Source organism: Nanorana parkeri, unplaced genomic scaffold, assembly GCF_000935625.1.
Source record: "Nanorana parkeri isolate BGI_ZX_2015 unplaced genomic scaffold, ASM93562v1 scaffold549, whole genome shotgun sequence".
Lineage (NCBI taxonomy): Eukaryota > Metazoa > Chordata > Amphibia > Anura > Dicroglossidae > Nanorana > Nanorana parkeri.
Window position 1 is genome coordinate 664,206 of NW_017306817.1, and position 15,605 is coordinate 679,810.

The following is a 15,605-nucleotide window of genomic DNA, read 5'->3' on the forward strand; positions in this document are numbered from 1 at the left end:
TCAGAAATGACCCCATACATTTTTTGTTAGCTTTCCTCTTCATATCCTCATGGAAATGGCCGCCGCTGTGCAAGCAATGTGTGTATATTACAAATGAGCTCTCCCACCACCACGGACAGTGTATTGTGTGCAAAGCGTTGGATAGGTGGACTCATGCTGACATCAATATGTTGTGGCAGAGTGGCATTATACCGGGGACGAAAACATTGTACTACTGCCATGTGTGAGTGTTTTTTAATAAAGCAGTTTTTAAATCACATTACACAGAGTATTTGGCTACTTTTTTTGAGTCTGGCTGGACCCATAGGAGCAATTGTATACTAATAGTACAAGAGACCATGCGGGGAAACTGGAGGCGGAGAGCATTGAGTGAAAGCAATCGGAGCAGTAGAGGTGGAGGTAAGGAGAGGAGAGAGCATTACCGTGCTGTGCCAATTCTGACCATTTATAACAGGGGTAGCCAAACTCCGGCCCTCCAGCTGTGGTGAAACTACAAGTCCCATGATGCATCTCTCTCTGGGAGTCATGTCTTTGGCTGTGAGAATCTTGCAATGCCTCAAGGGATTTGTAGTTCCACCACAGCTGGAGGGCCGGATTTGGCTACCCCTGATTTATAACATGATGGTCAATGAGATTTGGTGAGTGCGGAGGTTTTGAATAAGCACAGTGGTGACTGAAAATGTACAGAACACCACATATGCATTTTGTGAACTTATCACTACATCACGTGGATAGATGGAAAGCAAAATTTGATAAGAGGAATGGACAAGTGTGATTGGAGCAATATATGATCACAGGGTGTTTATTATATATAGTGCATGAGTGGAACTGGCACAGTGTATAATCATTCATAGTGGATGAACATAGTGGGATATACATTGGAGAATTAGTTTAAGGAGCACTTGGTGGATATTTAGATGCATTGTGATTAAGGGTATTTTCAGAGCACAGTGCATTTAGGTATGTGGTATTTTTTCAGTGATGTATTATTACTGAGGGCATAGCAGCTGAGGGGGATTTGTGTGGATTAAAGAGCCGTGGCACAGATTTCTTAGCTTAGCTAAAACATCAGGGAAGATAAACAGGCGAAAAGAATAAACAGTAACGGTAAAATTATGTTTCATACCTATTAATGCCTGGTGTGACACTGATGCTACCCTGAGCCATAACCTTTTTAATTCCTTTCAAAGCAACCATCTTCGCCTTGGTAATAGGATCGATAATGTCCTCTGCTGCAAATTTATCAAGATCTGAAAAAAGAAAAGCTCAAATATTATAATGGAAGCAAACAAGTGTTGGTTTGGGGCAAATCTGGAAAATTAACCCTTTCGCTGCCAAGCCCTGCGGAACTTTTTGCACCTCAGCTGGCCACGCCATTTTTGCAATTTTTCCCATTGATTTGATTTTCAACTGCTACGTTGCTAGCGTTTGTAAAAGACCCCCCAAACCATATATTTTCTGAAAGCTCAGGCCCGGTAGAATAAAAAGATGGCCCCCAATTTGAAGGCCCTGTGATAATTGGGCAAATGTTTCTCAAATCAATAGTAAACCAATAAAAATACACAATTCAATTGATAAAAGCACAGTAAAAATCAGCATCAGCGCACAAAAATATATTTTCCGACTAAATCTTTTTTCAGTGAATAAATAACAAATATTTGCTAATTTGAAATTGCGCCTTTTTGCGAAAAGGTAAAAAAATGAAGGTACGCAAAACTGTAAATAAGCGACTTATGTTCAAAATCGTTTTTTGCGCTGTGTTGGCGTTTGTGTTGTGATAAAATGAGACTTATATTTAATTGCAACACAAGGTATCAACGCATGGCAATGCGTCGCAAACCTTTGCCATGCGCTGCCACAGTTAAATTAATGTTTTTTTTAAAAGGAAAAAAAAAAATATTAAAAAATCATGCACTGCGATGCGTTCCAACAACGCACTGCAGCGCATGTGCATGGCGTCACCACAATGTGGTGCACATGTATGTTATGTGTGTTATGTGTGTGGGCGGAGGGTGGGGGGTTGTGCTTTTTTTTCGACAGATTTATTTTTTTATAATTTTGTTATTTTTTTACATTTTTTTTTTTACAATTTCTTATTTTTTACTGTTGGGGGGGCTGCGGTGAAATATCTGGGGTGTAAACAGACCCCTGACATTTGCCTTTTGAAATCGCAATTGAGGACACAAGAGTCCTCAATTTCTCTTTCTGCAGCATCAGCACTCAATGAATGGGAAGCACTCAGTACAGAGGCGTCCCATTTATCCAGAAACTGCTGATAGTAAAATATTTACTATCACCAGTTTCTGAATGGGGAAAAGCCTGTGTAGTGAGTGCTTCTCCTCATTGAGAAATCATGAATGAACAGGAAGTGATGTAAATTGATCATAACTGGGGACACATAGTACTATGTGACCCCAGTTATTTACAAACACTGGAGTGATCAGAGTGATCCAGTGTTTGTTCTGCATAGAGGATGATATTTACCGACCCTCCGCTCGGCCACACACAGAGCAGCTGTCATCCGCAAACTGACAGGATGACAGCGGCTCCGCTCTCCTCACCGCTCGGCTATCCTGAAGCTTGCGGCGTCTCCCCGCCAGCCGCCGCTCGCTCCTCTAAAAAACCCCAACCCCCGCCGGAGATTTTTTTTTGGATCTCCGCTGCCTCAGCCCCTACAAGCAGGGAAAAGCAGCGGGGATCCATGCAGAGAAGCTCCAGTTGCCGGCGGCGGGGGTGGGCACCCGGTATTTTTGTTAATAGCGGTCATCAGCGGCTTGTGAACCGCTGATGACAGTTCTACTATAAAGTTCATGGTCGTTCATGAGAACTGTAAATGTCATCTCCATACTGGCCTGGCCAGCTGGAAACAGTTTTGTTCCGCCGTATGCCTTAAGGCGGTGGCAGGGAAAGGGTTAAAGCTCATTTCCAGCCTCTGATCAATTCCTGCTGCTGGATTCTCAATTTATCTAGTCTATTCCATTCATATTATGAAAAATCCAGGAACAGAATCCTGTCAGTGACAGTTTAAACAAATTATTAGAAGTATACCTGTATCTGGGAAAAAGTTGTTTGTCAGCTGCTGCTGCTGTTGTTGCTGCTGCTGCTGCATAACCATCTGCTGTTGCTTCATTATTAGCTGCTGGCCCAAGATTGGCTTAGGAGGAAGAGCTTGCTGCAGATGTCCACTAGTTTGTACCAAGTGCTGACCACCAAGCAAGTGACTCTGGTTAGCTGCAACATGCATGGGGGACTCTAGAGTGGCGCTAGCTCGTGCACCAAGTCTTTGCTGCATTTGCTGTTGAGGAGATAAAAGCTGTGGAGCAGAACCTGCGCCCTGATGCCTAGGTACAAGGCCAATTCCAACTAGGCTAGCTTGATGTCCATCTTGTTGAAGGTGGGGTACTGAAGAATTAGATATGGCTGAACTGGTTAACATTGGATGAGGCTGCACACCTTCTGGATGCTGTGATGTTAGCATTTGCTTTTTCTGCTGTTCTTTTTTCTCATGTTCCAGAAGATCCTCTATTAGGAGTGGGAGTTCGCTTGCTACAAGAGAGCTCTCCATCTTATCTAGATCATCACTGGGAGACTGTCGATTGCACTGCAGGCCTAGTGGCCCTTCATCCAAATCAAACTTCCCTAGCATTAAGCCACTAGAATTAGCCATAACTGAAGAATCTTTACTGGAGAAAAGTGAGCCACTCTGATTTGTAGCTTGAACAACATTTGTACAAGCCGTATGAAGACTGGATCCGGATTTTAATAAACCCAGTGAAACCTTTTCGGTGCCAAGGGATGATTCAGTTTTAATATTGACAGAATTGCTAGCCGAAAACTGACAGGTATTCGTTTTTAAGCCACTATCTTCTAGCTTTGGTTTTAGATTACCTGTGTATAAAGACGGATTTGTTTCCACACTGGAAGTGACTTGAGAAGTAGTCCTACAGCCATCAAGGCGGGGGCCCAAGTCAAGTTCCAAGTCACCTGCTAGCTTATCTTTGGTTATTTCAACTTCTGCTTTAGCTTGCAAATCTTGCAATTTGTTTGGCAGAGCATCTGTTTTAGTTTCTACAACTGGATCCATTTTAAGCATTGCCTCCTCTTCAGCTTTTTCATTGGCAGATTCAACTAGTCGCAGATGTTCATTGAAAATGTCTTTTTTGTCTCCTGTGTCCAATTCCGGGTCTGTATAAGCAAGGAGATCAAACTCATCACCGTTCAAGAGATCATCTAAATGTGGATCATTTGTCTCAAGGTTATCAAGGTTGTCCAAATCATCATCAGCTTTTGCAACATCAAGGCTCAAATTTGCCAAGTCATCATCTTCCAGGTCTTTGTGTGAATCAAAATCAACATCAAGCTCTGGAGGTACCTCACACTGCACTCTACCAGCTCCAAGGCCAGCAACAGAAGCTTCCTTTGAGTTTTCAGTCTGTGAGGTGGCTGGAGGAAGTTGGTCACCTGTTTGTTGCCGAGGGATCTCTGGAGCAGCTTCAACTTTAGTCTGAGTTGTCTGTGGGACATTAATAATGTTTCTGCCCTGAGGGAGTGATGGAGGAGTAGCAGACATCATTTTGTGAGGCTGCATTAATTGATTCCTTATTACTGGTACTTGCAAAGGATTACCATCCCCTCTAATTACACTTGTCATTAACAAGGCGTTGTTACCATCAGCTGGCAAAAAAAAGCGGGGCCTGTTTTGAGAGCCAGGTGGTGAAAAGGGACCAGAGACTGGTAGCTTCTGTCCATGATGGCGTAGCTCAATATAGGGAGCTCCACCAACATTGACTGAAGAGGGGACCTGATCTCCAGGAAATGGTAAACTGACTATTCCTCCACTGCCCACTGTAGGACTTTGTGAAGGACGATTAACCTCTGGAAACCGAACAGGTGTCATAGTCCTTTGTGCTGCAACTGGTGCCTGCCAGATATTTTGCTGATCAGGGTACGATCCCCTTGAATAGAATGCCTGTGTTGTTTCAGAAGAATGTCTAACAATAAAAAAAAGTGGGGAAAAAATAAAAAAAAGTGTTACAAAAATATGATTTGGTACATTAACACATTCAGCATTTTAAAGATAAACTCCAGGAAAAGAAAAAACATTTCCAAAAAATACAAGAGGCATGTGTATCCTTACATGAATCTTGGTGTGCTGAGTGTATTTTTTCCAGATCTACCCCCCCATTGTCATCACTTCTCATTCATCTTATTTTTCCTCAAATAAAAAGGGAGTTGGAACTTTCACAATCCCCTTTGTATTTATCCAGAAGGATGAATTGTATCTCCTATATCTGTAGTAGGGTAAAGACTACAAAATGAAAACCCATATAAAAGTAAAACCATTACTTTACATAGGGTTTATGTACTAAAAGCTTATTCACACATGTACATGCATGATTTTTGTCTGTTTGTGTGTCACTGGTGTTCCATAAAGCCGCAGCCAGCAGTTAAATCAATATCAGGCTGACAGATGCAGTGGCTGTGGGGATCTAGCCACACATCCAACCATACAAGAACAGATACACGGCCCTGGATGGAAACAGTATCAGTATGTTATTTCCCTACAGGCTGCTGGCCACACAGTACACCTATGATTACCAGGCACATAAACACACGCATGTAAGGCCATCTAAATGAGCCTTAAAAAAAAAAGTTGTTGCACTAGCATGTACAAAGTGTATATCACACTATGATAATCGCATAGTCATTTTCCACAAATCAGTGGTTACACTTCCACCATACAGACTCCACGGCTATTGATCTGACTGACTTATTTTGTCACTAGAAATGCCTTTTTAAAAGGGACCTTTAAAAAGGTAATTTCTCATGACCAAACATATTAGTTGAAGCCATAGGCTGGGATTCTGTAAGTTAGAAGTTTATCCACTGATTTGTAGACATGTATGCAATTATAGTGCTGTATGCACTTGGTACATTATTTTTATAATACGGGATTTATGTAGTGCAAACAGTTCGCGCAACGCATTACAAAACAGAGATGCGAGTACAACAGCTTTTTTTGTAATGTTTACCAGATATCAATATAGGAGATAATTTCATCCTGCTGGAAAAATAAAAAGGATGCTGTGAAGAACTAACTACTCTTATGGGAGGGTAGAAGAGATAACAAGTGATGACCATAAGAATTAATCATTGAGCATATAGTTACCTTTCTGTTATAGGGAGGAAATATATCTGATGAGTGTCTGTCCAATGGGTTGTTTGCAAAAGAGCACGAACAGGGTGTGAAGTGGGGAGTGGTGTTTAAAATGATCAGAGACTCTAGTGGAATTCACATTTGATCACATGCTAATTCAGAGACTGTGTTCAGATTATTATTGAATAATGAGGGGGGAATTAATCAATGTCGTCACATCATCAGCGCCTCTCAAACTGTCGTATCCCTCATTTCAAGTGCATATAGAGACAGATTTATTATCTTAGTTTATGATTCATTCCTAAATATCTTTATAAAAGGAGAATTGTCTCTAAACTGTCTCTATATTTTTCTGTTTCTAAACTGTCACAAGCTTGCTGGGAACCTCCTGGATGACAGCTGAATAGCCTGAGGCACTCAGCTTACTTGAGGGTACCAGTCATGTTTGCGAGAAGTGCTCAGGAGAACTTCTAGGATGTGCATCTGTCTGGAGGTCTTTAACTCTTGCAAATGCTGAACACGAATACTGCGCAGTTGAAATATTATTAGTGGCATTAGTTAGTGGCAAACATTAATATGCCGCAAAAAAAACTTTTTTTTAAAAGACACAACAGATCAAACGCTGCAGTTAAATAGCATGAAATTTTGAGCTTAAAATAGTTTGTCACAAATGCATTCATAAATTTCCCCCTGAATGTTTGTTTTATATGTTACATACGATAGAAGAGCTTAATATACGTTATTTTCACTAGCATTGAGAAGAGTGTCTGTGTTAAATATATGTTTTTTTCACATGATTGACAGCACTGCAAAATTTTAACATGTATATTGTTTTTTTCATAATTATTTAACACCCAATAACTGTAGTTGCCCAAATAGTTTACTTTTTTAGCTCTTAAAACATTTTAATTTATCTTATTTGTAGTGTGACAAGTAACCTCAAAGTGTAATAACAAGCTAGACTAGCAAATAAGGAAATTGTATTACTCTGTGTTCACTGCTTGAAAGCATCAGTCATTTCTAAGACCAATAGCTACACCACAGTATGTCAGCCAGTAAGTTTACCTAGCATTAGAATAAACTATAGCAAAACCTCTGACATTCTTGGAGAGTAAAGGTACAGGTTTCAAGTCATTATGACTTTCATAGCATAACTTCTAACAAAATTACAAAGTACCTGACAGATATATCCACAGCGGCAGGTGAAGCAGAAGGCAAAGGTGTACTTAATCGCTCTTCTTGCGCAAATGGTGATGATACTAGTTGTCCAGGACCTTTTGGAGCACCAGGAGATTGTGGAATTACTCCAATTTCATTTTTAACCTGCACAGTATATAAAAAAAACTTTTAGCAATAATGTAAGGAGACAATCATTTGGAACCACTTTATCCTCAGCTGTAAATATAATCCCTTCTTTAATTAGAAGAATGCTGCTCCTCAGCAATAGGCCATTACTCAAACTTAAGAAAAGCAAAGCCTTACAAATGGAAAAATATTTCTTTGCACTGCACCTTTTAGATTTATAAAGTCCCCATGCATTGGGACTTGTCTTACCTGTACCGGGTACACTGCAAGTCGTCCCGATGGATCATAACCTTGGCCACCAGGCTCTCCACTCCACCCTGGTTGTGATGTGTTTAAAGCAGCAGCAGCAGCTTCTTTCTCCTGCCTCAAAGTATTCCGCTGTATTTGCTGCCTGATGAGAAGCTCTCGCAGTCTTTGACGCTAGATTTTATAAAAAAACGTTTTAGTATTCCCTATATATCTAATAATAAAGCAGCAATTTCTATGTACCACCACATATAAAAACACACATACCTGTCTTTGTTTCTCCTGTTCAGACTGGCTTAGGTTGCTTAGAGCAGCTTCAGGTGTTCCTTGTAGTTCTGGAACTTCCTTAGCTGTACTGCAAAGAGAATTGGGAATGGCAACAATATCATCCCTTTGTTTCTCTGCTGGAGAGTTAAGGCCTGTGCGCTGGCTTGAAGCTGGCGACTGATAAGGTGCTTCCTGGGGTAATACTGAAGGAGGACGGAGTGGGGACTGAGCATACAGTTCTGAAGTGCTACTGTTTCCAGATGAGTGTGGACTACCTGCAGGGTGAAAGGAGGTAGTCGTACTGCCACTGGGAGAGGTATAACTTTGTGGTTTGCTTGGGGTAATATGACTGTTTGTTGAATGAGAGGGAGTTAAATGGGGTTGGTGAGAAGGAGAACCTTTCACACCATCCCCAGGAGAGTGAGGGAAAGAGAAGCATGACTGATTTTGAGAACTCTGATAAACACTGGCTCCAGGAGATCGCGCAAACAAAGATGCCTGCTGCTGGCTTGCCTGTACTTTGGTGTGGGCATCCATAGGCTGTGAGTAGTTTGGACCGCCAGAAGTATGAGATATCTGTGCAGCTGGTTTGAACCCACCTTCCATAACTGAAGGACGGGGTGGTTTGTGAAGAGCAAATGGATCCCGTGACTGTGGCCGGGAAGGTGGACGGGAATATGGGTCTGGAGATTGAAATCGTGGAGTGACTGGGGATTGGCAAAAGGCCTCAGTTGACAATGGTCTAGGTGTTAAAGGTGACTGAGAGCTCCCTTGTGACTGTGGGCTTGTAGGGACACGAGTGAAAGGATCAGAGGACAGGGGACGAGAAGCCATTATACCTTCTACAGGCTGAGGTCTAGGTGTTAAAGGTGGCTGGGCGTAAGGATCTGTGTAAGGGGTTGTAGACGTTTGCCTATACATTTCTGAATGATGCTGTGGTGATGCCACTTGTGCTTGCATATGTGATGGCGCAGGGCTGTGAGGTTCCAACTGGGACATACGAGGGGTTAGAGGTGCTTTGAACACATCATATTTCATCTCATTTGTTCCATCAACCCCAGCAATGTGTGAAAACATAGGAGATCCAACATCATCTTTCTTAATTTGAAGAGCTCCATCAGCCTGTCTCTTTGGATCTACATAACGAGTAGGCGACATCATGGGCTCAGTTTTAATGGAGCATTCAAACTGCTGGCAAGACCTTGATCCAGGGCTTCCAACCAATGAAAGATTATCAAGTGAACCTGTAGAATAGCGTGGCTTGATAAAGGACTCTGCTTGATGTGGAGTGGATGAATGGCAAGTCTGGTATTCCATGCTTTGAGCTGTATTCTGTGTATTCAGTGCATGTTGATGCTCTGTCCCAGAAAGAGTCTGAAAGCCTCCACTAGGTCCTGGAGACTGTGCCATGGAAGACTGGTATCGTGGGTCCAGTGGATATGCAGGTGAACTGGGAAAGTGCTCTTGGGATGGAGACTGAGGGGGCAGTTTGAAGAACATGTCACTAGAAGATTCCGTTCCTGGAGTGCTAGCGGATGAAGGTTTCAAAAATAAGTCCGAAGAGGTAGAGCCACTAGAAATAAAGAGATCTTGTCCTGGCGTTGCAGATCGATAATCTGGATTCACTCCCGCCTGTGTCCCTGGTTGCAACGGCATCTGAAGCTGAAGCACTGGGCGCTCTGCTTTCCGTACACCTTCCACTTTGGATTGCTTATTGATCTGACTTTCTGCCTGCTGAACAACCCGAAATCAAGAGCAGTCAGAAAACGAATGAATTCTAATGATAATTACAATAATGACAGGAAATGCAAATTATTACATGCATTACAAGTGTTGAATGTGCAGAATTTAACCACAAGTTGCCAGGTGTGTACCAATATTAAATATAGCCAATGACTAGCCCTAAAAATTGGACAATATTTTTCATAACCTTTGACACATACAGTAGAACCTGGGCAAAAGCAGAATATAGACGGAGTTCAAAGGCATTACTTTTAAAGTTTTGGGTAGAGTAGCAAGGAGTTTGAACACCTCTCTGACTTTTATTGCTTTCTGTGAGCACGCTGGGAAGTTTCATTCTATTTGTCCTATTGAACATTGTCCCTAGGACTGAAAATGAGGGAAAATCAAAGTTTGAGTTGTCACTGAACCCCAGAAAAGGAATAGTGGGGAAATATTCTAAATAGGCACACTTGTTCTGGTTACAATTACCTAAGAGAGGAATTACCTCAGGTGTCCTCCAACTTCCTGTTATGTCAATAGGACAAGAGGACAAGAAGCAAAATTAAATCTCTTCAGTTGAACACAGATAGCATAAAAGGCCTGACAGGGATAATAAAAATTCAAAAACTTTAAAAAAAAAGAAATATAAGTTTTGGTTTGAAATATACTTAACCCAGAAACATTGTAGCTCATCACTTCCTAGATGTATTGGCTGCATTAGTTTTCTATTTTTTTCCCTCATTTTCACCTGTGATCATGCTAGTGACATATTTACAGCCCTAGGGAGACAACGCTCACTTGATGAACTGTATGTGTGGCAGAACATTGTTGTCACCCTAGGCCGCTCTGATTAAAACAACAAACAACTTCACCTTCACCTTTCCTGAATTTCATTACACAGGGAGGACATGTTTTGAAGTATACAGAAGATAGTTGGGAAAACCGATAACATTGTTTGAGATAGCAGTTTAGTCCACAGGAAGAAAAACACTGGGATTCTGGACAAGAGGCATTTTTCTGCACTTGCAGACTACGTACTTTGAAAAAAAAAAAAAAAGAAATCTAATGCAGCCACAACAACTAAGGACTAGAGGCGTTTCTTAGAGTGTATTGAGGGAAACAGGAACAGTAGCTAATCTTAGACTAAAGGGTTATACTGCTGCCTTGAGTAGGTTGGGACACTGGCAAAAAAAAAAGTTCAGCCAGCCCCCAGTAACCTCACCTCCAACTGTCATTTCTCAGTTTTGAGACCAAAAACACAGAGGTGCTGGACGTGCGACACAGGAATAATAGATATTAGACCTATGAGACATTCAGGAGCAGTCCTAGTGAGGGGCGGACAGGCAATAGCCAAACAGAAAAAAATCAAGAATGCAGAAATCTTAAAAGTCCGCTTCTGGAGTGTATGTAACGTATTGGTCGGAGCTTTTTTTTCCCTGTATGTGTAGAAAAGTCAAGAAAAATTTAATGTTTAAAAAAATAAATAAAGTCCACTTCTAAAAAGTAGAGGACACCAAGGGTTAACCTGTGTTACAGATTAGGACAGAATTATTCCAAGGGACTGTAGCCGACAACTATAGGCCTGGAAAAAGGAACAGCATATGTTAACCGCATCAGAGTGACTCATAGTTAGTGCAGACTTAAGAGTCCCAACAGAAGCTGTGCCACTGCTCTGTGGCTAACTGACAATACATAAAGGACTACAAAGTGCCACAATTCAGGGCGTAGTGCTCGAAGGTGACCTACCAGGTTATCTTCACTAATTACTTGCAAAGAAAGTGATACTGGTCTAAAGGAGATCAGATCAGAGACAGTTATAAAGGGTCAGAGTGTCTACTGTGGTATAAAAATATATGTCTTTATTAGAAATAGTTTTGAACACGAGTCATCATCACAGACTATCAAACCACTTGAGCTTCTTTTATGCGCTTAGAAACATTGTTGCGATCACCTCTATGGTAAACACATAGTAGATTTCTCCACTAAGTGTATCTTGCACAAGATGAAGGAATTCCTTCAGTAGCTAGTGCAGGGGTCGGCAACCCCCGGCACGCGTGCCCGGCTTGGCACGCGAGGCCACATCGGCTATGGGTCCCAGTGAAGGGTTTTGTATTCTAAATGTCCCAGTGGATCAATGGATATAATTTGTAGCAAGAATCTCCTCATACAGTCCCACAGATAGTATATTACCTCCTGGTGGTTATTAGTATAAAGTTTCACACAGGAAAATCTTCAAAAATGTGACAGTAAATTGTCTTTCATGTGATGTTAAGTGGCTTGTTGGCGAGTTCCTTTCTGTGGGATTGAGGTTAGCGCCACGCAGCTTTTAGCACCGGAGTGTGCTACCCGACATGCAGGTGCGGTATCAGCTAATCGTCCATTGCCAATGGACGATTCTAAGCGCATAAAAGAAACTCAATACCTGACATTGAAAGTTCCACCGGCTTATACTTTAAAACTGATCAGCTTATCCTCAGGTGTATGTGTGAAGCGAGTGTGACAATGGTTATTCAAATCATTTTAGCTACTAGAAGGTCTCAGGTGGTGGTTTGATAGTCTGCGATGACTCGTTTTCAAAACTATTTCTAATAAAGACATATATTTTTATGCCACAGTAGACACTCCGACCCTTGAGCATTTAGAGACTGGGACACTCCAGATGCCGTGTTATGGATCTGAACATGGAAAGTGATTTGGGGCCAACTAAAACAGTATAGAAAGGTCGGAAAAGCGCCACAAGCAGAGCCCAGTGCCCAAAGGTCAGCAATTGCTGAGAATATGCTAATCTGAAAGACTGCTGTATTGAGACCAGCTCAAGCAGCATATTAGCCTTCTTGAGTGAAGAGAAAAAAAAGAAGATCTATGGAGTACAGACTATGTTGATAGATTTTGGGTTTAATTATTTTTTAAGTGAAACTCCTGAATAATCAATGGGTAGGATTCCCAAGATTCTGAGCTCACTGTGGTACTCAATGATTTAACACAATTACAAGTACACAAAGGCCATGAGTAGAAATTTAGTATTGGAGAATTGCTCTACTTAAAGTGACATTAAAAGGCAAAAAAAAAAAAATTCCCTCCACCCCCCCCCCCCCCCCAAAAAAAAAAACAACCCCCCCCCCCCCCCCCCCCCCCATGTTAATGTTAGCACTTACCTTAAATGATCGTCTTTCTCCGATCTTCCTCTTCTTTCCTGATGTTTTCAGCCTTCTCTCGAGCGGTGCGGCAGCTCTTCGATCCAGCGGTGTCTGCTTTCGGTTGCACGCGTCCATAGACTTACCTTGCGTCCCTCGTCGCGTCCCGGTCGAAAATGAGAACTGCGCATGCGCGCGCCCCAAGATCCTTTGCGGCCTCTTGAGAAATTTCTCATTTTCGCACGGGACCGTGCACGGAACATAGGCGAGTCTAAACTGCTGTTTGAGCGGGGTTTTTGAAAAAAAACTTTTTGCATATATTTACTGCTTGCTAGCAGTAGATATATGCAAAAAAACGGGAGGGTTTAAATATCCTTTAACATACGGCTGTAGCACAACAATCAGAATAAACCAATTCGGCATGGCAGTAATGGGGCGACACACACACAAAAAAATTCTCTGTTTAGGCAAAACCCTACATTTGCTGTGCCATATACAAACATCCAAATGCTACTGTGGCCCTCAGGTACTACAGCAGTACAGCCTTGCTATAAAATAACCTGACTCTGTCTGTACTGTAAACAGTTGGTGTCATGTATGCTGCCTCCCAGGCCAGTTTTCATGAAACCTGTGGGCTCATGAACACTGACTGTGTTTTATCTAAGCTACTCCTCTTCTCCATGCAAATAAATGTAAAAAGCAATAGCAAGTTGAAGTAACTCAGAAGCTGCTGGATGCAACTCAGTGGCATAATAAAGGAACTTTACTTTTGATTTGCTTGATGCGCATGTACATAAGCCTCTTGGGCCTATTTACACTAGTTCATTATTGCCAAATTTGTTTTCCATGGATAAGAAGAAAAAAAAAAAAAACAATCAAAAACACACAATGGGTGTGAATAGTACACCTTAATTATGTCTCTGGGACCATTAACAGATCATGTTTTTAAGATTTTCATCTGAAAAACATCAGTATTTAATTAGAGTTTAAAGAAGCATTCATTTCACCTGTGCTTCCATGAAGAGATCTGGAAAACGTGTCTTGTTATTAACCCCTAAAGAATAGTTTAGGGAACATGCCCTAAACCACTCAAATAGGCAGCAACAGAGATAAAAGTCAAAAAAAGAAAAATCAGGCAAAATGAGGCAGATCAAAAGAATTTATGGTTACCTTTTGTACCTTATTTATACGATGTGCTGCACGATTATCTTTGGCTTTTTGCTAAAGGGGTGGAAAAAAAAAAAAGACAAAGATGAAACAGATGACCATTGTAATATCCACAATAGCAGCCACAATTTGGTGCATAATATTGCTCAAAAATGCAGCCAATGATAATTAACAACTTCAGTACTAGCATGAAGATTAAAAAAAAAAACTAAAAAAAAAAAACACCTTTTACCAAGTCGTTTTTCAGGACTGTGAAACCTTGGCTGAAAATTACTTTGTTACGCAACACTGTGCCCAAATTCATTTTTTAAGACATACAGGGTTGTTCACAAAAGGGTGAAGGGTTTGGAGAAGGCAGAAGTGAACAATCTAGGACAACATAGATGAACTGGAAACAGTCTTCAATTCAGCTATATTGTCCCAGATTGTTCACTTCTCCTGCCTTCTCCAAACTCTTCACCCTTTTGTGAATAACCCTGATAGAGCTTTCTTTTCATGGTACTCAATAACCACTTATATTTTACTTCACAAATGGACCACACAAAAAAAAAAAAAGGACACAAACACCTTTTCCCCTTACTTTCTGTTAAAAAAAAACAAACAAGCAAATAGAAATGCCAGGACAGTAGGAAAACCCCTGAAATTACTCCTTTCTTAGAATGTAGACGCCCCATGTTGATCGGCTTTTTTTTAAAAAACTATTTTGCAAATGAACATGCCGGTATTGAGGGGGTAAAAACATGGAGCTTGGCAATGGTTAACTTTAGGGATGCACCGATATTTTGGCCGCCGTAACTTGTCAAAACGCTGAAAGTTCCATTTTAATGGCCAATATAGCGGTGCATCCGTTCTTTCTCTCCTCCCCGCTTCTGTGTCCCAGCGGGGAGGAGAGAAACTGTCACAGGAGGCCGAGCGCTGTGAGCGGCCAGCGTCTCTCCTCCCTGCACTGCTCAGCCTCCTGTCACATATCGGGAGAGCAGTGTGGGGGCGAAGACAGCCAGTGCTGTCACAGGAGTCTGGGCTCTGCACGCTCAGCCTCCTGTGACAGTGTGTCAGGAAGGAGAGCGAGGTACAAACACTCAGTGATTGCTGAGTGTTTGTAAATAATTGAGGACAGTATGGTTACTATATCCTCAATTATGAATGAATGTGAAGTGATCTAAATCGCCTTCTGTTCATGCATGATTGTGGTTATAGTAAACATACTATCATACATATGAATGGACAGGAACACTTAAGGTGCCCATACATCTTACGACCATCGCAAGACTTTTGTCTTGCGATGGTCGTATGCTTCCTGAAAGCCCGTACGATCTGCCCACCTTGGACGGGCAGATCATAATTTTCATTTTGGCGCACCTCTAGTTAACTTGATGCATTTAATGTGCAGAACCATACACAGAGGGAGTCAGAGATAAAGGGGTTACTGTACAGGTCAAAAACAGTGGGAGGATGGAGATGAAGGGGTTGATAAACAGATGTGGAGGGAAATGAAGGGGTTAGAACACTGCTCAGTACAGAGATAGACTGCAGCCGCCATATACAGGAAAGGAGAGAGGGTGAGCCAGATCGATCCCACAGGGGGAGAATAGGACGACATACAAATA

General features: G+C 41.7%; 1 protein-coding gene across 1 annotated transcript in view; it reads right to left on the reverse strand.

Annotated features, from left to right (window-relative positions):
- Positions 1–15,605, reverse strand: part of KMT2D (lysine methyltransferase 2D) — an 84,270-nt gene that overhangs the window by 33,603 nt on the left and 35,062 nt on the right. The window contains exons 26-32 of the mRNA XM_018561875.1: positions 14,002–14,052; positions 8,575–9,709; positions 7,976–8,178; positions 7,712–7,882; positions 6,584–6,670; positions 3,049–4,540; positions 1,127–1,250 (exon numbers count right to left, since the gene is read on the reverse strand). Of these exons, the coding sequence (XP_018417377.1) occupies positions 1,127–1,250; positions 3,049–4,540; positions 6,584–6,670; positions 7,712–7,882; positions 7,976–8,178; positions 8,575–9,709; positions 14,002–14,052 (3,263 nt within the window). The remainder of the gene's footprint in view (positions 1–1,126; positions 1,251–3,048; positions 4,541–6,583; positions 6,671–7,711; positions 7,883–7,975; positions 8,179–8,574; positions 9,710–14,001; positions 14,053–15,605) is intronic.